This window comes from Suricata suricatta, chromosome 4 (assembly GCF_006229205.1).
Source record: "Suricata suricatta isolate VVHF042 chromosome 4, meerkat_22Aug2017_6uvM2_HiC, whole genome shotgun sequence".
NCBI classification, from domain to species: domain Eukaryota; kingdom Metazoa; phylum Chordata; class Mammalia; order Carnivora; family Herpestidae; genus Suricata; species Suricata suricatta.
Window position 1 is genome coordinate 59,787,711 of NC_043703.1, and position 23,722 is coordinate 59,811,432.

Sequence of the window (23,722 nt, forward strand, 5' to 3'; positions counted from 1 at the left end):
CTCATAGGTCTGACAGGAGAACAGGAGAAACCTAATGGAGGACCAGGGGGAGGGGAAGAGGGAAAGAGAGTGGGGGAGAGAGAGGGACGCAAAACTTGAGAGACTATTGAATACTGAAAATGAACTGAGGGTTGAAGGGGAATGGGGGGGAAGAGGTGGGTGATGGAGGAGGGCACTTATGAGGAAGAGCAGTGGGTGTTGTATGGAAACCAATTTGACAATAAAGTATTAAAAAAAATAAACAAAAATAAAAAAATAAAAAAATACCTGTTGAGGAGCACCTGGGTGGCTAAGTTGGTTAAACCTCCAACTTCGGCTCAGGTCATGATCTTGCAGATCATGAGTTAGAGCCCCGGGTTGGGCTCTGCATTGACAGCTCAGAGCCTGGAGCCTGCTTCAGATTCTGTGTCTCCCTCTCTTTCTGCCTCTCCCCTGCTCACATGCTGTATCTCTCTTATTCAGAAAATGAATAAACATTAAAAAATTAACATTTAAAAAAAATCTGTTGAGTAGCGTCTGTGTGCCAGTGAGGGTTCTGAGTGTTTGAGATAAGTTAGCGACCAGCCTACCCCTCACCCCCAGTCCCTCTGCTTGTGTATGTTGCATTTTGTAAACAAAAAATAGAATAATTTATGTGTGTTAGAAGGTAATAGATGCTATGGGAACAACAGAGCAGAGCAGGGGGATTGGGAATGTGAGAGTGGGGTAGAGGAGACAGGTTACAGTTTTCAAAAGGCTGGACATGTTAAGCTTCCTTGAGAAGGTGTAACTGGAGCAGAGACCTTGGAGGTTGGGGGTGTGAGTCTTACTGACATCTGGGAAAAGAATGTTTCAGACGGAAGCGCTGACAGTGGGGAGGCCTTGAGTAAGGAGTGTTTATAATATTAGTACAATTAAGTCTTGACTTGATATTTAAAAAACAAACAAACAAACAAGGGGTGCATGAGTGGCTCACTTCTGACTCTTGATTTTGGCTCATGATCCCAGAGTCGTGGGATCGAGCCCTGCATCAGGCTCTGTGCTGAGAGTAGCGCCTGCTTGAGGTTCTCTCTCTCTCCCTCTACCTCTCTCCTCTGTCCATGCTCTCTCTCTTTAAAATTAAATAATAAACAAATAGGCAAGGACTTTAAAAAAAAGGAATGTTTGTTTATAATTGTTGATTTGCTTTCATACGTTTTTGACAAAAATGCTCATCTATGGGAGATAAGGTATTAAGAAAACAAAAACTCCATTTCTTTCCACTTAAAATCTACAAGAAAAGATAAAATAGTGTGAACATAGACAGCTTTAATTCAATGCAGACTGTGATCAACAGCATGAAAGATCTACAGTATCTTGAATTTCAGCAAAGGTAAGGCCCATTCTGCCTTGTGAACACGCACCATTCAACCTTGACTGGAAGGTAGGTTTGAAAAGTGATGGAGATCGGAGGAAGGGAACACTTACCTGGAAAAGAAAGGCTAGGGAGCAAGGTGTGGTGTGGGCCCCATCGAGGACAAAGGTGGCTTACCTGGGAGTGGATTGGAGAGGGCATGGGTTCAAGAGGGACGGCAAGCATCTGACGAGTAAGTGTGTAGGAGAAGTTGGGTGGAGGGAAGAGTGGTTGGCAGAGATGAGTCCTAGGCCACGCTCATTTTCAGCCGGTTTAAGTCCGCCGGTGCTGTCGACAGCTGGCGTCTGCATGGCCGGCGTCCCTGGCATACCTGCTAGTCCCGCCTCCAGGTGCCACACGCAGGTAATGGGGTAATGACCTAGGCGTTAGTGGTAGTTGGTGCTTAACTTTCTTTCATGTTTGTTATGTGGATTCTCTGAAGAACTGAGTGATTCAGAATTTGTAGTGGAACGTTTTCCTTTGCTCAGAGCAATTCAGTGAGACATTTGCCTGGGTTTCAGTATCTTTTTGAGGAGGCTCTTTGAGGTTTGTGTGAATCAAAAGATGAGTAGATTTTAAAAAATGAAGAGACAGGCCCATGTTTTAAGCGTGGGCTCTACAGTCAAGTAAGCAAATGACCTTGGACAAGTCCCTCAGGATCTCAGGACTTCAGTTTATTTAAAGAATGAGTCACTGTAGTAGGCAGTCTCTAGGACCCCTTACAAACTCTCGAATTCTGGGAAATCTAAAACCTAACAGCCAAAGATCCAAACGTCTGTCTGCTTTCCTAAGTAGGAATGGTAGTCGCCAGCCTTAACTAGCAGGCTAAATTTCACAGCATCACCTATGAACAATTTTCAGTTTCAGAAAGCGTCAGCTTTTTTGTTTAGAATAATTTGGTCAAACCTTTTGAGCCCGCCTCCCCTTTTTTTAAATTAGTATGAGCGACTAGACATTATGTAAACCAATCTCTCAAATAATTTGCCATTTAATGTTACAGCAGAACTTTCGTTGTGTAGAGCTATTTCTGAAAATATGCCATCTCCGTTCCTCTCCCTGAAGGGTAATGGGGGCTGCGAATACTTAGGCAGCTTTGTGTAAGGCATCAGTGCTCTGGCTTCAGGTTTTGGCCTTGGGAGGATATTCCCCATTCATTGACTGACTTCCAAGAGCATTTGTCCTTAAGGTTCTGAAATTTGCCACAGGCAGTCTTGAAAGTCATAGCATCCAAATCTGTGTTATCTTTTTTTTTTTTTTTTTACCTTCTCTCTACCATTCATTTGGGAGAGATATTGGAAACCGATGACATCTGGTTACTTGCATTTGGTGTTGAAAGACTTGGAGTAGGAAAGCCCAAAAAATCTGTTACCATCCATGTGAAGGAAGAGGGGACAGGTCAACCAGTAAGCACCCAGGCAAACCTGGAGAGGAAGCAGCCAGCCCTGTGGTTAACGTGTGGAAAAACCTTGAAGTTGCCTTTTGTGTGTTTTGTGTGTAAACCTGAATTTGAACGAGAGTTGATAGGAAGAATTCATAGACCTCAATTTGGTTTTGGTGTAGGTGATATTTTGAATCTAGAGAGGCTAAAAGCTGCTATTATCCGAACCTCAGTTATCTCTTCTCTTGCTTCCATATTGTGACACATGTCAGTCTTCTTAGAAATATGACTCGGGGTTTCTCAGAGAGTTTGGAGCTGAAGCTGGGAGTTTGCAGCAGAACTATTCCTTCCCCCCACTTCTTAAAATACATGGGGTCAGAAAAAGGGGTGCTAGGCAATTAGAGAGCAGAGTGAAAAGGCACCTACTCTTCCAGTTCCTGGGTGGAAAGAATGTTCTGTTCTCCACAATTCTTCCTTGTAGCCAGGGAAGCCTCTTTATATAATTTATCAACAAACAAGAATAATTCTTTGAATTCTGCAGGCACATTGGCAGAATCTGAAATGAAGGTTAATCAAAACCAAAAGTCAGGTCAGCCCTTCTCAAACTGTGATCCACGAGGTCAAAGCTAGTTTCATAATAATAGTAAGATGCTATTTGTCTGTTGTCATTTTCTAGTAAGTGTATAGATTGAATGCAGATGTAGGTATAAAGACCCAGCTGTCCTCCGTTAATGAGATTTGAAAAAATGGAACAGTGTGCCGCTCTTTCCCCTTAATTTTTTGTTTTGTAAAATATAGATATTTTAATAAAGAATGTGATTTGTATGAATCTGTCCTACATCTGTCATTGTTATTTTAATGAATTAATATTTAAAAATCTTCTCAGTTTTAATTTCTAATATTATAAATATCAGCAGATACAACCCACGGAGTCCCTAATAACTTTTAAGAGTAAAGAGAACCAGAGAGTTTGAGAACTGTTCATTTAAACAAAAGGACGACGAAGAGGTACCCATTTCAAGTCACTGATTGCTGAAGTGTGGACACAGTCATAAGTAGAACACAAGGATCTTTGAGGGTCATAGCATCATCCTTATGGGGTTTCATGTTTTGTGATCTTGTGTGTGAAGGGAAAATAAAGCAAGTCGAGAGAGAAAGAGCGTGAGACATGTTGGAAGAAAGAAGCCAAAAGAGAGCGCCATGGGTAAGGTAGTGCCCGTCCTCACCCCATAGACCTTCCTTTCATAGATGGAAAAGAACTTCCAGAAACCATGGGAAGAGCGGGCCTCTTGACCTTTTGCCTTCTACAAAAGGACTAGGAAATTTAGTTTCCCCCCATTTAAATATTTAAGCACAAGTCACTACTTTCCTGAAATTTCTTTTCAAAATTCTAAATTTCTCAATAATTTTGAAGCACTGCAATTTTACAGGATAAAAATGGCCTTCAGAATACGATCAACTTCTGTAAATCTAGGTTGATTTTGTCCATCATTGTGGCTTTTCTGTTTGTTACATGTTCCATCTGATTTCAGAAGGTTTTCGTGGAGGCCTGCAAGAATATACATAAAAACTAAATGCGAAAGTGAAAATAAAAATTGGAATCAAGAGCAGGGAACATGTGTGTGTGTGTGTGTGTGTGTGTGTGTGTGCCCACTGAAATGTGGAGATAGTCATTAGTAAGAGACATAGAATCTTAGAGCATGTGTGTTTTACACGTCATGGTCATGTGAAGATGGACCAGACAAATCTGCCATACATGGTGTCTGCCTGAGCTCCACCTCTTCTGTGGAGCAAGACAATCCTGTGTGGGCCCTCGTGAAAAGATGGAGGTGGGCCATGTTTTATAGCTTATGTATTAACTGACTGAACTGTGAGTGGACACTTGACCCAAAGACCGACTGGGGGGCTTATATGGACGGCCTGGGGTCCGAGTGAGAAAAGATATGTACGCCGCTCAGATTCCTGTCTTGAATTTGAACCTGAAAGTACTAAGAGAGGCTGAGTGGAACCTAGAGTAACACTTGTGTGAAGATGAGAAGGACGAGCACAGCTTGTGGTAGTAAGACTTGACTTTGTCCTACCTGATAGCCAAGGTAAGGAGGAGACATTGTTAATTCTGAAACTGTACAATAAAAAAGAAGGAAACTTTAAAGGTAGTAGTAGTTTTCTAACACTGAATTTAAAGTCGATCACCCTTTTATGTATGGAGACTCCTTAAAAAATTAAAAATAGACTCTAAATGATCCAGCAAGCCCCCTTATGAATATCTATCCCAAAGAATTCAAAGCAGGATCTGCAAGAGACATTTGCACACTCGTGTTCATTTGCAGCATTACTTATAATAACCGAGTGGTGAAAGCCACCCAGATGTACATTGAAAGGTAGATGAAGAAAAATGTGATACAAACACACAGGAAAATATTTGTGTAGCCCTAAAAAAGGAGGTTTTGTCACATGCTACATTTGTGACCCTTGAGGACATTATGCTAAGTGAAATAATCCAGTCACAATGGACAGACACTGTATTATTCCAGTCATATGAAATCTAAGCTATCAGAGAAACATAGAAACAGCATCAAAGAAACAAAACCAGAAGGTGGTTACCAAGGAAGCAGGGGTGTGGGGGTGGGGGGAAGTTAGTGTTTAATGGGTGTAAAGTTTTAATTTTGCAAGAGGAGGAAGATTCTAGAGATATATTCCACAACAATGTGAATGTACTTAACACTTCTGAACCGTATGCTTTAAAATGATTAAGATGGTAAGTTTAATGTTATGTACTTTTTACTACAAATAAAAAAAATCAGTCACCTTCATGTAAATTAATAATTGAGACTCTAAGTAATATATCTGACAACATCCTGAACATTTCTAAAGCAGATGCAGAAATGGATTTTATGTGGAAATATAAAAGAAGAAGTTTACCAATATTAGTCCTTCCAGTAAGGTTTCAGCTTTAAATCAATTTCTCTTTTTTTCCCCATATTTAGTATTTAATCTTCAAAAGTTACTAAAATTTATTGTTCATTTATTTTTTGAGATAATGAAATACAGAGTGTGAGCAGGGGAGGGGCAGACACAGAATCTGAAGCAGGCTCCAGGCTCCGGGCTGTCAGCACAGAGCCCGATGTGGGGCTTGAACTCATGAACCGCGAGATCATGACCTGAGCCAAAGTCGGATGCTTAACTGACCAAGCCACCCAGGCATCACGAGAGTTACTAAAATTTATAAGCAGCTTGCCTTTTGAATTTTATAAACTTCATTGCCAACAGCATGGAAGACTAGAGATCTTTTCTTCCTTCTGTTTCTTTTTTTTATTAAAAAAATTTTAATGTTTATTTTAGAGAGAGAGAAAGAGCACATGTGAGGGGGGGCATGGAAGAGGCAGAGAGAGAGAGAGAGAGAGAGAGAGAGAGAGAGAGAGGGAGGACAGAGGATCCCAAGCAGGTTCTGTGGTGACAGAACCGTGAGATCATGCCCTGAGCTGAAGTCAGATACTTAGCCAGCTGAGCCATCCAGGTGCCCCTCTTCTCGTTTACTTCTAGTGTATTTAACATACAGTGTTATATTAGTTTCGGGCATGCAAATAGGGATTCAGCAATTCCATATCAAGGTAAGGGTACTTTTAATCCCTTTCACCTATTTCACCCATCCGGGCCCCCCCCCCCATAACCATCTCTTCTTAATAGTTAGAAGTCTATTTTGGTTTGGCTTTCTTTCTTTTTTTTTTTTCCTTTGTTCATTTGTTTTTCCTAAATTCCACATATGAGTAAAATCATCTGGTATTTATCTTTCTCTGATTGTTTATTTTGCTTAGCATTGTACCCTCTGGTTCCATCCGCATTGTTTCAAGTGGTCAGATCTCATTCTTTTTCATGGTTGTATGATACTCCATTGTGTATATATACCACATCTTCTTTATCCATTTATCTGTTGGTGGAGGGCTGCTTCCATCATTTGGCTATTGTAAACAATGCTGCAATAAACACTGGAGTGCATACATCCTCTTTTGTATTCTTTGGGTAAATACCCAGCGCAATTACTGGATCACAGGGCAGTTCTAGTTTTACTTTTTTTGAGGAACCTCCATACTGTCTTCCATGGTGGCTGCCCCAGATTGCACTCCCAAATCAAGTTCTCTTTTGTGGAGGCAGAAGCAGAAAGCAGACACCTCTGTTCCCAGCCAGGAATGTTGTCCCTCCGTGCTCATCAGGCTCTTTATCTCCTCTCTCCAGTAAAGGCTTTGCAGAGACACACGTATGTGACTCCCTCAAAGCAGTCTGCTTTGTGATACTTGTCCTGGATGGTTAAGAAGGTGAGTTAGGAGTTCCTGTTTATTTTCTGTATGACCTTACTGGTTGCTTTGAGATGTGTTTCTTCTGAGGGGAGAGGAAAACCTGTACAGAGACTCTGATTCAGTTTTCTCTATAAAAATCAGATTTATCAAGCATTGAATCAGTTTATATGCTCTGATGCGCAACAAAGAATCAGTAGCTAATAATCTGATTTTAGGATATAATTCTGTTCCCTAAAGTCATGCTGTATTTTAAGAAATCAGAGATCATTGGCAAACTTTCAATTAGCAAGAAACTAAAAAATGTTTATATCTATCTACTATGCATACGGTACCGTGGTTCTCTTAGTAGAATTTTTTAGGATCTATTTCATTGCACCTTAATACGTAATAGGTGAACAGGGGGGCCATGCTTCGAAGCTGTGTAGTGCTCCTTTACTGTAAACTCCTGCTGAGGACTTAGGGGGACCGTGGGACTAGCAGAGGAGCCAAGCTCGTTGCCTCCTAACCTAATTATTATCAATTGCTAACAAGTTCTTTTTTTTTTTTATAAAAAATTTTTTTTACATTTGTTTATTATTGAGAGACAGAGACAGAACACAAACAGGGTAGTAGCAGAGAGAGAAGGAGACACAGAATCGGAAGCAGGCTCCAGGCTCTGATCAAGCTGTCAGCACAGAGCCTGATGTGGGGCCCGAACCCATAAACTCCAAGATCATGATCTGAGCCAAAGTTGGTCACTCAGCTGACTGAGCCACCCAGGCGCCCCGCTAACAAGTTCTTATATTTTGCAGTGGTTGATTATTACTTTGGGTGGAAAAAAAGAGTGAAGAAGGAGGGAAGGAAAGAAGTGAGGGAGGGAGGGAGGAGACTGGTTAGGAAATGTACTTGGCCCAGGGTGGGGGCCACTGCTTTGGCATGTATGTGAAGTGTGGTGTCTTTGCGGGGGATGTAGTTGCTTTAATTTCTTCCAGCACTGGGCCTTCTTGTGCCCCTGTCATGCCTGATTCCCTGGGTGGAACCAAAAGCTACCTCACGGCATTCTAGTCTGCTCTTCCATCACTGCCTGCGTCTCACAGAAGAATCCGGGACATCCCTGGGGACTTGTGACGTGCAGGAGTGAGTGTAGGGATGGCTAGAAAACCCATACCTTTCATTTTACTGAAAATACAAAGTACTGTCTGTTGACCTCTAATTTAGACTGACAAAAAGCTGAGTAATGACTTGACTCAGGTGAAGTGACCTCTGTTACCCAACAAAAGCCATGGTATCTACTTGACAGATAAATGTTTATAAGCCAATAGAAAGGAATTACCGGGCTTGTGAAGCACGCCACACGAGGGGTGAGAATGGCATGTGTACACACAAGCACGAGCCTTCTTGTACATTCTTGAATGACAAGGCGTGCTGGCAACTTTTCTTTGCACTATGATGTTGCCCAAATACAGTAATGCTGCCTTCTGATTGATTCATTATGGGCAACCTGGTTTTCATAGGGATTTAAAGAGCCAAGGAGTCGAAAAAAGTGTTCACAAATGTACAGAGAAGCGTAATAGCATTACTCCATTTTTATTCTTTACTTTATCCTCAGCCCAAAGCACTGGCTGTTAATATCATCCCATAACACTGGAGCTTAACTGGTCCTACCATTTTTTTTTCTCTTTCCTTAATTTGTTCTGAAACATGCCTTTTCCTGTTCCTTCTAAATCTTAGGAATAGAATGGTGGTGCTTCACTCTGCCTTTGGAGTTACGTCTTCCTGTGTGCTAACCATCCCATTTAGCCAAGTACTCTATCCGATATTGATCACCTCACCATAACAGCTACAAATCAAGAATTTTAGTGGAGATACCCTGTGTCAAGAACTGTGATATCACTATTTTTCAGTTTTAGTCCAAAAGTAGCACCTATGAATCTGTCTTTTTTCACTCACTGTCTACCAAGTAATGGGAAACAATCCCATTCACAGAAGTTAACAGCAGAACTCTTAAAAATGATCTCAAAAAGAAATATGAAAGTTAGTGGAAGAAAATTACAAAAATTTACTAATGTACATTAAAAAAAGACTTTTAAAGGTTAGTTCTTCCTGAGTTTAGAGGTTTAGTGCAATTCCAATCAGACTTCTTAATGTGATCTTTGTGGTTATATAAAAAGATTATTATAATGTTCATTGAGCTGTATTTTTTTTAAGAAGAGAAATTAGGAGACACATAGCCTCTGTATTAACACAAATTTTATAACTGCAGTAATTAAATCATTTTCATTTTGACACAAGAATAGGAGGTCGGTAGAATGGCATTAGGTAACTTCCAAACAGACCCAATTAAATGTAAGAACATAGAATATGAGAAAGAAGACATCACAAGTCAGTCATGGATGGGAGAAGGTATTAAATAAATGGCTCGCTTTTAAGAAAAAGATCAATTTTAATCCTCTTCTCATGTCTTATAAGCAGCTTTAATGTGCAAAGTAAAGCCTTAGAAAAAGAAAAGCAAAAAACTAGAAGTAAATAGAGTGGACATTTATAAACAGTCTCTTATCAGGAAGAATGTGTAAGCTTAAAACAATGTAAGTCACAAAGGTAAATATAACACTTGTATAAAATTCAAAACTTTTTGGTGTAAAAATGAGACTGAAATGCAATTTAAATGAAAATAATAAATTATTGCTTAAAATAGGACAGGAAGGATAATATCTTCAATCCATGACAAGCATATACAAATAGATAAGAAAAGCACTAAAATCCTATAGATAGAAGAAAAGTCATTAAAGGAAATACTCAGGGCTGATAAACACTTTAATGTGTGAAATTTTTTTAAATTTAGTTTTTGCCTATGTAAAATTGACTTTGTTATATACTTGACAGCCAGCTTTGAATAAAATAGGCTGTGTTGTGCATTGAGAGAGGGAACATAAATTGGCATTAACTGTTTAGAAAAAGTATTGATCATATGTAACTAGAGCTTGAGAAGTATTTGTACTTTTATATCAGTAACTCTTTCTAGAAAACCATCCAAAGAAAATAATCATAAAAACAAAATTATTTATAATAATAATTATTATTTTAGTAATTATTTTTATAATAAAAACACGGTGTCTTAGAACTATAATAGGGACTAATTAGATATCATCTTCTATAGCCTTCCATTGGAACATTATCTAGCCATTAAACATGTATTTTCAAAGAATACTTGATACTCATGTGATAATATTCAGTTAAAAAGGAGAGCTACAAAAAAAAGAAAGTACAAAACAATATCCGTGGTATACTCTTCCAATTTAATGTGTTTTTATGTATACAAGGGAAAAGATGGAAAAGCAAAATAATCAAAATATTAATAGTAACTAGCACTGTTTGACAGAACTATAGGCTTAATTTTCCTTCCCAATAGCATTCCATTTTAAGAATTTATCTGTATCATTTTACTTTTATAATCAGAATAATAAACATTTATGGGGTGCCTGGGTGACTTGGTCGGTTAAGCACCTGACTTTGGCTCAGGTCATGAGTTCAAGCCTCGCATTGGGCTCTGTGCTGACAGCTCAGAGCCTGGAGCCTGCTTCCGATTCTGTGTCTCCCTCTGTGTCTGCTCCTGTCCCACTTGTGCTCTCTCTTTTTCAAAAATAAGTAAACATTGAAAAAATTAATAAGCATTTAAGATGAAGCACATTTCTGGGGAAAAAAAAGCACATTTCTTTTTTCTGAATGTGAAATTCAAGTAGGCAAAAAAAAAAACAGCAAAAAAAAAGAAAATCTAGAATATTTGAAAACTATCATCATTTCATTTAATAGATATACAAGTGGATCTAGAACTTTGGATAAGTGGAATTTTTTTCTGGGACACCTGGGTGGCTCAGTCAGGTATCCGACTTTGGCTCAGGTTATGATCTCACAGTTCATGGGTTCAAGCCCTTTGTTGGGCTCTGTGCTGACAGCTCAGAGCCTGGAGCCTGCTTGAGATTCTGTCTTCTTCTCTCTTTGCCTTTTCCCTGCTCTCTCTCTCTCTCAAAAATAAACATTAAAAAAAGATGCATTTTTTCCTTATATCTACAGAACATTTATAAGATCATGAATATCTTGAGGAAAAGAAAAATCTTAGTAAATTCTAAAAAGTAAAGATACTATGTTTTCTGAATATAAATGAATAAAACTAGAAAGTAGCAACAAAAAGATAGCCGTAAGTATAACTGCTTATAAATTAAGCACTTTTTCTAAGTAATTTCTTCATTTAAAGAGGAAATAAACATATAATATATTCCTGAAATACATAAAATAATACAGAAATTGCTTTAAAGGAGAACCACTTTGTATATAAACCTAGGGAATACAGTCAAATACGTATTAGAGAATTTTACCTCAAAATATTACTTTGAAATAAAAAGTTACACATATGAACCTAAGCATTCAACGTAAGTAATACAAAAGTGACAAAATAAGCCGAAAGAACAACGGAAGAGAGAATTGTAAAAATGAGTCCTGAAATTAAAGATAGAGAAAACCAAAGGACAGTAAGTGAAGCCAAAAGCTGAGTTTTACAAAGTACTGATAAAATAGATAAATTTCTGGGCACATCTCATTAAGGAAAACAAGAAATAAAAAGTATATAATGTTAAGTATAAAGAAAGAGATATAACCACATGATGTGTCTATATATAGTTCTGCCATAAGGCAACATGTGTTTTTGAAAAAAATCACTGAGCAATATAGAATTGCACAATAAAAGCCATAAAAGGCTTAGGGGAAAATGAAGTTAGGAACACAATACTCAAAACCTTTGTTTGGAAAAAACCCCCACAACTTAGTGATACATAAAAAATAAAGATGGGAAGCTCATAAAAATGTGGCGTATTTAGACATGCTAAATTGGGGACTACATAAGCATGATGACAACTGTGGGACTTTATCTGTAAAAAGCCCTGAAGTTTGCTTGTGGAAGTGTGTCTCCAAAGGATTGCAGCTTGCATGTTATTTGAAATGGTAGGAGGAGGTTATCTGAATTCAGAAGGCCAAGTTTTAATACAGCTGTAGATAGGTGTGGCTCTAAGGGCTGGTTCATTGAAGCAGCTGGTAGATGTTTGAGAAAACATCTCTGTTTTGTGTTTTCCTACACAGCTCGGGTCAGTTTTCTGTGTTCACCTAATGTTTCTGGACAAAATTATGCAAAAGTGACATGAAATCTGAGCTATGCTCAGATTGTTCTCTAATTTATCAACCATGTTGAAACAAATTAGCGTTTTCAAGTAAGTCTTGTAGCAGAACTGCTTTTCTATGAAAGAGGGTTAAAAGAGAATCAGAGGACAGTGTTACATTAATTCCATGCTAATACATTTGAAATCTTCAAGGAAGTGGATGTGTTTTAATATAATATAAATTAATAAATTTGACCCAAAGAGAGGTAAGAAAGCTTATGAGACCCATAACTATAAGAGAAATTAGAAAAGTTATTAACGAGCTGCTATTAAAAAAAAGAACCAGGCATTCAGTATTTTATAGCAAAATTCTTTCTAGTTCTTCAATTAAAGTTGTTCAATAAATTCCAGAAGGTTTAAAAAAAATTTTTTTTTTACTGTTTATTTATTTTTGAGAGAGAGAGAAAAAGAGAAAGAATGTGACCAGGGGAGGGGCAGAGAGAAAGGGAGACAAGAATCTGAAACAGGATCCAGGCTCTGAGCTGTGAGCCCGACGTGGGACTCGAACCCACAAACTGTGAGATCAGGACCTGAGCCAAAGTCTGACGCTTAACCTACTGAGCCACCCAGGGCCCCAGAATTTTTTTGTTTTTATTTTTTAAGGAAAGACTCCTTAACTCATTTCACAAAGGTAGCATTTCTTTCTTTTACCTAACCCTCATAGAATACTTACTATGTGCCGGGCACTGCTTTAAATGTTTTATAAATATTAACCAAATCCTCACCACAGTCTTTTGAGGCTATTACTGTTGAGGAGATCTTGAGCAGCTTGTCCAAGGTTGTATAACTAGTACATGGTTTAGCCAGCATTTAAACCAGACAGACAGTTTGCCTCCAGTACCCAAGCTCTTAACTTAACCACTGTGCTTTGCTGTCTTTAAATGAAAACCTAAGGAAGTTAGCTATTTCCTCAGCAGCTTTCTGAGTTGTATGAAGCACAGCACTTGGATCTGCCTTTTCCAATGGCTGTTCAAAAGGCTAGACAGTATGATATCTAAAGGCTAGATAGTATAATATTCCAGAAAAAGAGGGGAAGCTAAGTTCCCGTGGAGTCATAATCAAAAATTAAAGCAGGGGAGGGGAGAGCTGGCAGATAAATTCCCTCTCCATCCCTTCCTCCAGTGGATTCTTCCAAAGCTTGATGTTTAAATTCTGTCTGTCAGAGGCTTCCTGTATGCTAGAGAACGAGCTGGGCTTCTTTGTGAAACAGGCCAGCTTGCTGATGTAAGACCTAACTTTCTCTGCTTCTCTGTGCTTTTCATTCACTCTCACTGCCCCTGTTGCACCTGCAAATAAAGCAGTAGCACTTAGGTTTTGCCTCATTTTAAGAAACTAAGCTGCGGTAGGATTTAAGGAGGAAATGCATAGAAATGAAAATGACAGATATATAAAAAGTACTATAGCTCATAAGCTGTTAGGATAATGCATATTAAACCATAGTGAGTTATATTTTTTTGTACATCGATTTGGCAAAAAATTGAAAAGATGGGTCGTATCCTTCACTGATTACATATGGGGAAATAGGCTATTGTATGAGGGTCAGATAGTAGGGAATTGAAATGCTGCATACTTCTGGAAAGTGAGATCTGGCAGAGTTTATTAAAATAAAAAATATATTTTATATAAATATATGTTATAATATTTATATTATATAAATATAACAAAATATAATATCTTTGAGCCAGCAATGTCTTCAACATTTACATTAATTCATATGTTTATATGTGCAAATTCATTTCTTGCTGTCTTGTACTAGTAATATATAGAAGACAAATATAATGTCCCTTTAACAGGGAGTACATGGGTAAAGTATGGTGTATTTATGTTTCAGAGTACTAGACAGCCACCAGAAAGAATAAATTAGAACCATGTGTTTTGCCCTGGAAAGCTAGCTCTGATGTATTATAAACAAAAACAGCAAATTGTAAAGTAATGTCTATTGTGTGACCCTGTTTTTGTGCAACAGAACAAACAAGGACCTCTATCTGTATAAGGGTTCACATGTGTTGATATAAAGGTAGATGGAGATACTTACTGATTTTTTACTTATACCTACTGAGTTGTTTGATTGGTTACAGTGAACATTAAAAACAATTCGGTATGGGGAGAAACCTGAAGCTTTCCCACTAGAATCAGTTTAAGGCAAGGATGACCCCCTCACGATTCCATTTCAGTGTTGTGCTGGAAATTCTAGCTGATGCAATAAGATAAGAAAAAGAAAATAAAAGGTATACTTGATTGGAAATAAAGAAATAAAACTCTATTCGTAGATGGCATGATTGTCTATGTAGAAGAATCTGAGGAAGATTGACAAAAGAGTTGACCAAAAAAACCCCCCTGGAACTAATAAACAATTATATCAGAGCTGCAGGATACAAAGTCAATATATGAAGGTCAGCTGTTTGTTATATACCAGTAATGAACAAGTGGAATTTGAAATTACAAACAGTACCATTTACATTAGTATCCCAACAATGAAATACTTTGGTATATATCTAACCAAATATGTACAAGATCTATATGAGGTAAACTACAAAACTCTGATGAATGAAATTTTTAAAAACTTAAATAAATGGAAAGAGATCCATGTTCACAGATAGGAAGACTCAATATTATTAAGATGTTAGTTCTTCCCAATTTGATCTATAAGTGCAGTGCAATGCCAATCAAAATCCCAACAATTTATTTTATAGATATCAACAAACCAATTCTAATGTTTATATGGAGAGGAAAAAGATTCAGAATAGCCAACACAATACTGGAGAAGAACAAAGTTGGGGGATTGACACTGCCCAACTTTAAGATTTACTATCCAGTTGTAGTAATCAAAAGAGTGCAGTTTGGGTGAAAGAACAGAAAAATAGATGAGTGGAGCAGAATAAAAAGAGAGAAATAGACCCTCATAAATAAAGTCAACTGAGGAGCAAAGGCAATACAATGGAGAAAACAAAAGTAGTCTTTTCAACAAATCTTGCTGGAAGAATTAAATATCCACATGTAAAAAAAATATAGACACAGACCTTATACCCTTTACAAAAACTAACTCAGAATCGATCACAGACCCTATATGTAAAATACAAAACTATAAAACTCCTGGAAAGTCACATAAGAGAAAATTCAGATGACTTTGAGTTTGGTGATGACTTTTTAGATATTATGCCATAGGTATGATCCATGAAAGCAAGAATTGGTAAACTGCTTCATTAAAATGAAACATTTCTTCCCTGCCAAACACATTGTCGAGGGAAAAAAAGACAAGCCACAGAATGGGAGAAAATATTAGCAGAAGATATATTTGATAAAAGGAGTTATCTAAAATATATGAAGAATGAAAACTCAACAACAAGAGAGGAACAATGAGCCAAAGACCTTAACAGACACCTCACCAAAGAAGATTTACAGATGGCAAAGCATATGAAAGATGCTTCGCTTCCTGTGTCATCAGAGAAACACGAATTAAAATTAGATATGACCACACCTGTTAGAGTGGCCACAATCCAGAGCCCTGACAACACCAAATGATGCCAACGTTGTGGAACAATAGGAACTCTCCCACATTGCTAATGGAAATGCACAGTGGTACAGTCTCTTGGGAAAAATGGTTTGGTTGTTCTTAAACTAAACATACTCTTATCATACAGCGCAGCAGTCCTCAGTATTTATCCAAAGGAATTGAAAACTTACATCCACACGCAGAGGTTTATAGCAGCTTTATTGATGATTAACAAAATGTAGAGGCAACCAAGATGTCCTTCTGTACATGAAAGAATAAATAAACTGGTACATCCAGTCAATGGAACATTATTTAGTGCTAGAAAGAAATGAGCTGTCAAGCCATAAGAAGACATGGAGGAAACTGAAATGTGTATTACTAAGTAAAAGAAACCAATTTGAAAAGGCTGCATACTGTATGATTTCAACTATATGACAGTGTAGAAAGAATGAATCTTTGGAGACCGTGGAAAGATCAGTGATGCCAGGAATTGGGTGGGAAGAGAAAGATGAATAGACAGAGTGCAGAGGACTTTTAGGGCAGTGGAAATAACTCAGCATGACACTATAATAGTGGATAACATGTCAGCATACATTTATCAAAGACCACAGAATTTACCAAGAGTGACCCCTAAGGTAGGGTTCACCATGGAGTTTGGATAGTGATAATGATGTGTCAGTATAGTTCATCAGTTGTAATAAATGTACCACTCTGATGTGGATGTTAATGGGGGAGGCCATTGGAGGGGAGCAGGTAGTATGTGAGAAATCTCTGTACCTTCCTCTCAATTTTGTCGTGAATTTACAAATGCTCTAAAAAAATTAAGTACTAAAAAAAAGGATGATAGATATGTGGACAGTTGAATGTAAAGGAAGGAAGATAGAAAGACGGATAAAAAAATTTTTTTTAATGTGTATATCTTTGATCTACTGAGCTTTGACTGGGCAAACCTAACAAAATAATCCAAACTGCAGCCATGCTTGCATATTATATTGTTTGTGAGTGTTAATAGATAAAATCTTTTAAAAAGTCAATTTGACAGGGTGTCTGGGTGACTGTCAGATGAGCCTCTGACTCTTGATTTTGGCCCAAGTCATGATCCTAGAGTTTTGGGATGGAGCCCCATATGGAATCCATGCTGAACATGGAGCCTATTTAAGATTCTCTGTCAGGCCGCCTGGGTAGCTCAGTCGGTTAAGCCTCTGACTTTATCTCAGGTCATGATCTTGTGGTTTACGAGTTCAAGCCCTGCTTTGGGCTCTGTGCTGACAGCTCAGAGCCTGGAACCTGCTTGGATTCTGTGTTTCCCTCTCTCTGCCCCTCTGTCTTTCTCTCTCTCTCAAAATAAATAAATATTAAAAAATAAAATAAAATAGCCTATTGTTTCTTTGATCAAAAAAATAGGAATGAAAGAAGGATGACAAGGTCTCTCAAATTTTCCACATGCTTACGTGTTTCTATTTTCATAGGAAAAGCAAATGAATAAAAAATTAAGTTTACCAATGCAGTGAACTGGTAATTTTATTGTGTATGTTATTTCTAATATGTTAATTCTAAATACAGATCTACATCAGGTGGTTTCATTTTATACCCTGCCTTGTTCTGAAAGAAATGGAGTTAGTTAGCTTTTGCCCAAGCTGGAGAACCATTTCAGTATAATCAAAGTAACATAGGAGCTCTATGAAGTTAGTAAACACTTGCCTAGATCATGATGGTCTTTAATAAATCTCTTTAGTATATATGTGAGGAAACTTGAGGCCATCTAAAGTGGGAGTCTCAGGAGCAATCTACTCTTGTTTAGCATGGAGGTGGGTAGAGAATCACTGTGTAGACATGTGCACAGCTTCCTTACCCACACCAGCAGCTTCATACGAGAGAACGCCTTCACTCCTTAGTTTCCTCTCTTCAGTTGTGAGTCTAACTCTTCAGAAGTGAGAAATGAGTATAGTGCTCTTTCTTGAAGGAATACTGATAGGAATTAAAAAGTGACAAGTTGAATAATGTTTTTACTTAGAAAATCATGGTGAAGAAAATCCATTTTGTAGATAAACTTCTTAAGGAGGGATAGGGTAGGAAAGTGAACGCTCAAAGGAACTTGGATATGTCATATATTCTGTCATATCTATCATCTCACGCTTACCTTTGTGGCATCTATCAGAAAGACAATAAACTAATTATTCTTTTCTAAAAAGTTATAGTGTATCAACTCAGTAAACACTCAGATAGCAATTAAGGAGTTTATACGTCTGTCCTCCCACACACCTTTCTTTAAGTCATCAAGAGAAGGTTCTGGAATCCTCCAAATGTTTTGAAAAGACTCATTGTTCTGTTTCTAAGCTCAGATAAAGGCATCAATTTATTATTCTTTGCAGCTTTCCTTATGTTTGACAACTTACTATTTAAGAGTATATGGGTATTTTGCATTTGAGAGACTCAAAACCTGGCTGAGTCTTATAAACACTTGATTGGCTTCTACATATATAGGTCATTGTAGATGCTTAGGCGAAGTGTACACAGACACACACACACACACACACACACACACACACACACACGTTCTATGTGTCCTCACAAAGACTGTATTCAATGTGTTGTATAGAAACTGTTTTTGAGTAAACTTGATATCCAGATTAATCTCATCAGATTGGGGAGATGCCTTTCACATATCCGTTTGATTGATATTTATTGATTTCTTACTGTACCAAGACATTGCCATGTATCCTAGAGATACAGGGATGAGTCAGATGTAGCCTTGAGAAGCTTATCGTAAGGAAAAATATGTTACTGATATTAGAAACAGAATCTTTAAAATACCTGATTTGTTTCTCTAGTAGAAGATTGTCATCTCTTTGCTCACTGGCCAGAGCCTTGCAAATTTTCAGCTGTGGCACTATAGAGAGAAAAATTCTTGGAATCAGCATTATCTTCAAAATTGACCAGAGTCAAGACTCTGAACTTGATTCAGTTTTCTTGTTTTCTTCTCATACATACTAAAAAAACAAAACAAAACAAAACAAAAAACTTAAGCGTTACAAGATAAAAATTATACTTGCATTGGATCATAATTCCAATTGTTCCTTTTAAAGACTTACAGAAATGCCGAATTGATTGGCAAAATACTAATGTTAGATGTAATTCTGTGCTTGTCTGTCTTTATACAATCTAGTTTTATCGAAACATAATGATTCATGTATCTTTTTGCTTGATATTTTTCTTCTCTTTTGCAGGAATTTATTTTATCAGAAGATTATAACAAGATGACTCCTGTGAAAAACTATCAAGGTAGGGACGAGAGAGTCCTGTTTTTACTTAGACTTTGAAATGTTTCTTGATGGCTGCCCTTTACAATAGTTCAGGGGGAACAAAACAGAGCAGTCCTTTGAGGTGAATGTTATCTCAGTCTTTGAATTAAGAAAGTGAGGCCTGACAAAGTTGAATGTCTTGGCCTGTGGTCCTCTAGCTGGCAAAGTGCAGAGCCAGGCCAGCTCATTGTGATTCCAGAACCCCCAGCCTTTGGCCTTGGTCTCTACTACACCACACTGCCTCAGAGCGGTGGAGCCGGCATAGAGAGCGGGGCCAGTGTCAGGAGTGAGCTATTTCACATGGGGCTTGTTTCATTTTTGATTAAATATTTTTAGAAGCTTAGAGTGTTCATGTTGTCTAAGGGGAAGGAATTATGGTTTTATTGTGTCTTCAACATTGGCAGTGTTCCATAGGCGATGGCCAGAATATGGATCAGAAGCCATTTTCAGCAAAGATTTACTTATCCAGACCAGTAGTATCATGGGATCAGCTCATTAGAAGTGGGTCTTTTAACACTTAGAGGTTATTTCATCCACATTTCTTGACTTCATTTATCCTGCATGATCATCCAGCCTCTCATTTGATACCTCCAAAGACATACCTGGCAGCCTGTCCTGATTTTGTAACATTCTAAGCATTAAGTTCTGTATTTCTAGGTTTTGAGCCACAATTTTTTTTCCATGGATTTATTCTTTAATTTTTTTCACATAGCACTTACCAAGTATTCATTGAGTACCTAATGTTTTCCAGTAACTGAGGATTCTAATGGTGAATAAGACATGTATAATACCTGCCTATTAACATGCCCTGGGCTCCTCCCCTCCTCCTTTTATCTCTTCTCTTTTCCAGCCCAAACATTGTCCATTCTTCTTTACATGACTTGAATTTTTGCTCTTAAAAAAAACTTTTTAGTTCTCTTGGTCATAGTTGTCTTGGCATATCATGTACCCTTTGGGGCCATTTAAAATGTAAACATTGTGATAGGCAGCCTCGAAGATGGCTTCTAACGATCCTTGTCTCCTGGTACTCACGCCCTTGAGTGTAGATTCCCCTTGAGTGTAGACTGGATCTGAAATATGGCAAATGGTAGATATCACTTCTAAGATTAGGTTGCAAAGAGACTAGTCCTTCTTGCTTGCCTTCTCCTGCTCTTGCTGGCTCTCACAGAAGCCAGTTGCCATCTTGTGTGAGCTACTTTGTGGAGAAGCCTATGTGGTGAGAAGCTAAGGGAGGCTACATAAATAGCTGGTAAGGAACTGAAGCCTTCAGTCAGTTCAGCAGCCTCTGAGGAACTGAGTCCAGTTGACGCTTACATGAGACAGCTCGGAAGCAGGTCCTCCCTTAGTCAGTCTTTCAGGTGAGACCATAGCCCCATCCTATACCTTGATTTTATCCTCTGAGACACATTTTACCACAGGTAGTACCAAGCTAAACTGCACCAAGATTTCTGATTCACAGAAACTTCAAGATAATAATGTTTATACCACTAAGTTTTGGTGAAATTTGTTACACAATAGATAACCAATACATACATGTCATGTGATAACTACAAAATGGTATTTCCTTCCGGTCCAGGTCCTGTTCTACCTAAAAGGTGAACTTTCTGAGAGCCACTTTACACTGTGGGCTCATGTGCAGCAGTGAGCCCAAATTCTTTAATGGTTCTCACTCTCGTCGTTATTAGGCTACATCTCCTGTGTTTGTGAAGCTATTGCTTTTGGGGGAGGGGGATAGGGAGTAGTTTTGTTTTTAGCCTAAACGCTGGATTTCACATTCTGTTATTCATCATCTCGTTTTATTTAGTCCATTGGCTCAGCTTATCAAGATATTTTGAAATCCCAGTTGTTATTAAATCTTTTTTAATGCTGTGCTAATAAGCCCATGAGAGAAACCAGAGGGAAAGTCCCATGTACCAGAAGCAAAAAAAAAAAGAACTGAAACTCAAAGCGATATGTATACCATACCTGACACTGCAGCTGTCTTGGGGAGAAAAATAGAACTCGTAACAGCTTGAAGCTTTTGTCTGAACAGTCACTCAGGGGTGGAAGAGGAAGCCTCGGGCTTGAGAGAGATGGGAAACTGCAACTGATATTTACATATAAAATGATACAGTTAGAGGGGAAAAGGCTTCCAGGTAAATGAAAATTGCAACCTAAAATTTTGGAATTAGTGTACAAATTTAAATCACTCATGTATAGTGCTAGAAGCAGCTTTAAGAATTTAACATAAAAGTTGGTCCTGAGCCATTGGTGTCCTTGGGGTACCCACTAGAAATAAATTCAAAAGCTCTCTTCAACAAGACAAGTCACACAAAGATCCTGCAGCAGCAACAAGCCCAGCTTAAGATAAATTCATGATAATAAAAATAAAATCATAAAACATAAAAGGAATCAATCCACTAGGAGTAAATATTAACCGATATCAAAAATGGAGGTGAGCTAAAAATTTTTTCACGCATTAAAAAAAACAGCAAGAATTCAGACCTGCACTAAAAGAAATGTTAAAGGAAGTCCTTCAGGAAGGAAGAAAATGATGCCAAAGGAAAATAGGGATCTTCACAAAAGAACGAAGAGCACCAGGCGTGGTTACTATGAGAGTTTTTCTTATTATTTAAATCTTACCAAAAGACGACTTGCTATTAAATAAAAATAATAACAAAGTAGCATGAGGATCATGACATGTAAAATTAAAATGCTTGACTGCAGTAACACCAAAGCCAAGAGGTGGGGAGAAATGGAAGTATATATACATTGTAAGATTCTTAGGCCACACCTGAAGTGGGATGGCATCACTTGAAGGAAGACTGTGAGTTAAGGATGTATACTGCTGGCCCTAAAGCAACCATACACTAACAAGTCGTAAAGTTCCAACATAAGCCGACCAAGGAGATAAAATGGAATCATAAAAATCATTCTCAATTCTCATTCTCCTCCCCCCAAAAAGAAGGAAAAGGAAAAAGAACACATGGGAAAATAAAAAACAAATAGCAAAGTGATAGAGTTAAACCTAACAGTTCTCGGAGTGCCTGGGTGGCTCAGTTGGTTAAGTGTCCGGCTTTGGCTCAAGTCATGATCTCATGGTTTGTGGGTTCGAGCCCCATGTCGGGCTCTGTGCTGACAGCTAGCTCAGAGCCTGGAGCCTGCTTCAGATTCTGTGTCTCCCTCTTTCTCTGACCCTCCCCTGCTCATGCGGTCTCTCTCTGTCTCTCAGAAAAATAAATAAAAAACATTTAAAAAATTAAAAAAAAATAAACCTAACAGTTCTCAATAATCGTGTTAAATGTGTGTGGTCTAAGGCCAATTAAAAGGCAGAGACTATCAGATTGAGTGAACAAAGGAGACCCAAATATATACCACCTACAAGAATTGCACTTTATTTTTTATTTTTTTTAATGTTTTTTATTTATTTTTGATACAGAGAGAGACAGAGCATGAGAGGGGGAGGGGCAGAGAGAGAAGGAGACACAGAACCCGGAAGCAGGCTCCAGGCTCTGAGCTAGCTCTGTCAGCACAGAGCCCGATGCAGGGCTTGAACCCACAAACGTGAGATCTGACCTGAGCCGAAGTTGGAGGCCCAACCAACTGAGCCACCCAGGTGCCCCAAGAATTGCACTTTAAATATAAAGACCTAAAGCAGTTACAAATAAAAGGATAGCAAAATATATACCATGCAAAGACTGATCGAAAGAAGGCTGGAGGGGCTGTGTTAATATTAGTCAAAGTAGACTTCAAAGAAAACAATATTACCAGGGATGAAAGATTATTTTGCCAGACGCTGCTTCATAATGACTAAGGGGTCAGTCCGTCAGGAGGACATGACAATCCTAAATGTTGATACACTGAATAAACATAACTTTGAAATACATGAAGCAAAACCTGATGAAACTTCAAGAAGAGAAATAGACACCTCCACAATTATAGTCATAAATTTTAATACTCATCTCAATAATGGATTGAATAGATCAATAATTGACAGAATAAGTAGGCAGAAAAATCAATAAGGTATAAAAGGTTTGAACAGAACACAGCCAAATTGCTCTAGTTGACATCTGTAGAACATTCCATTCACCTAGAACAGAGCATTTATCAAGGTAGACTCCATTCTGGGCCATAAGATGAGTCTCAATAAACTTGGAAGAATTCAGGTGACTCAAGGTATGTTCTGTGATCAAAATGGTATCAAAGCAGGAGTCAATAACAGAAATATCTTTGGGAATTCCCCAAACATTAGGAAGCTAAATACCATGGGTCATCTAAATAATCCATGGATCAAAGAAGAAATTGGAATGGAAGCAACATATCAAAATTTATGAGCTGCTGCTAAAGCAGTACTTATATAGCACTGACGTCTATGTTAGAAGAGAAGAAAGGTCTCAAGTCAGTGACCTTAATTTCTACATCAAGAAACCAGAAAGAACAAATGGAAACATATGCAGAAGAAAGACCATAGCAGAAGTTTATGAAATGGAAAACAGAAAATAGAGAAATATCAATGACAGCAAAAGCTATTGTTTTTGTTTGTTTGTTGAAAAGATGAATGAAAGCGACAAGCCTCTAACCCAGACTTACCAGGAAAAAAAAAGAGAGAGAGAAGATGCATGTTATCAATATAAGGAACAGGGGAGGTGAAACTATTTAGAGACTGTAAGAATACTTAAGGTTAATAAGGATTATGAACAACTTTATGCTAATAAAT

General features: G+C 38.0%; 1 protein-coding gene across 1 annotated transcript in view; it reads left to right on the plus strand.

Annotated features, from left to right (window-relative positions):
* WDFY2 (WD repeat and FYVE domain containing 2) overlaps positions 1-23,722 on the plus strand; it is a 165,929-nt gene that overhangs the window by 96,943 nt on the left and 45,264 nt on the right. Inside the window, exon 4 of the mRNA XM_029936820.1 lies at positions 18,952-19,006. Within this exon, the coding sequence (XP_029792680.1) occupies positions 18,952-19,006 (55 nt within the window). The remainder of the gene's footprint in view (positions 1-18,951; positions 19,007-23,722) is intronic.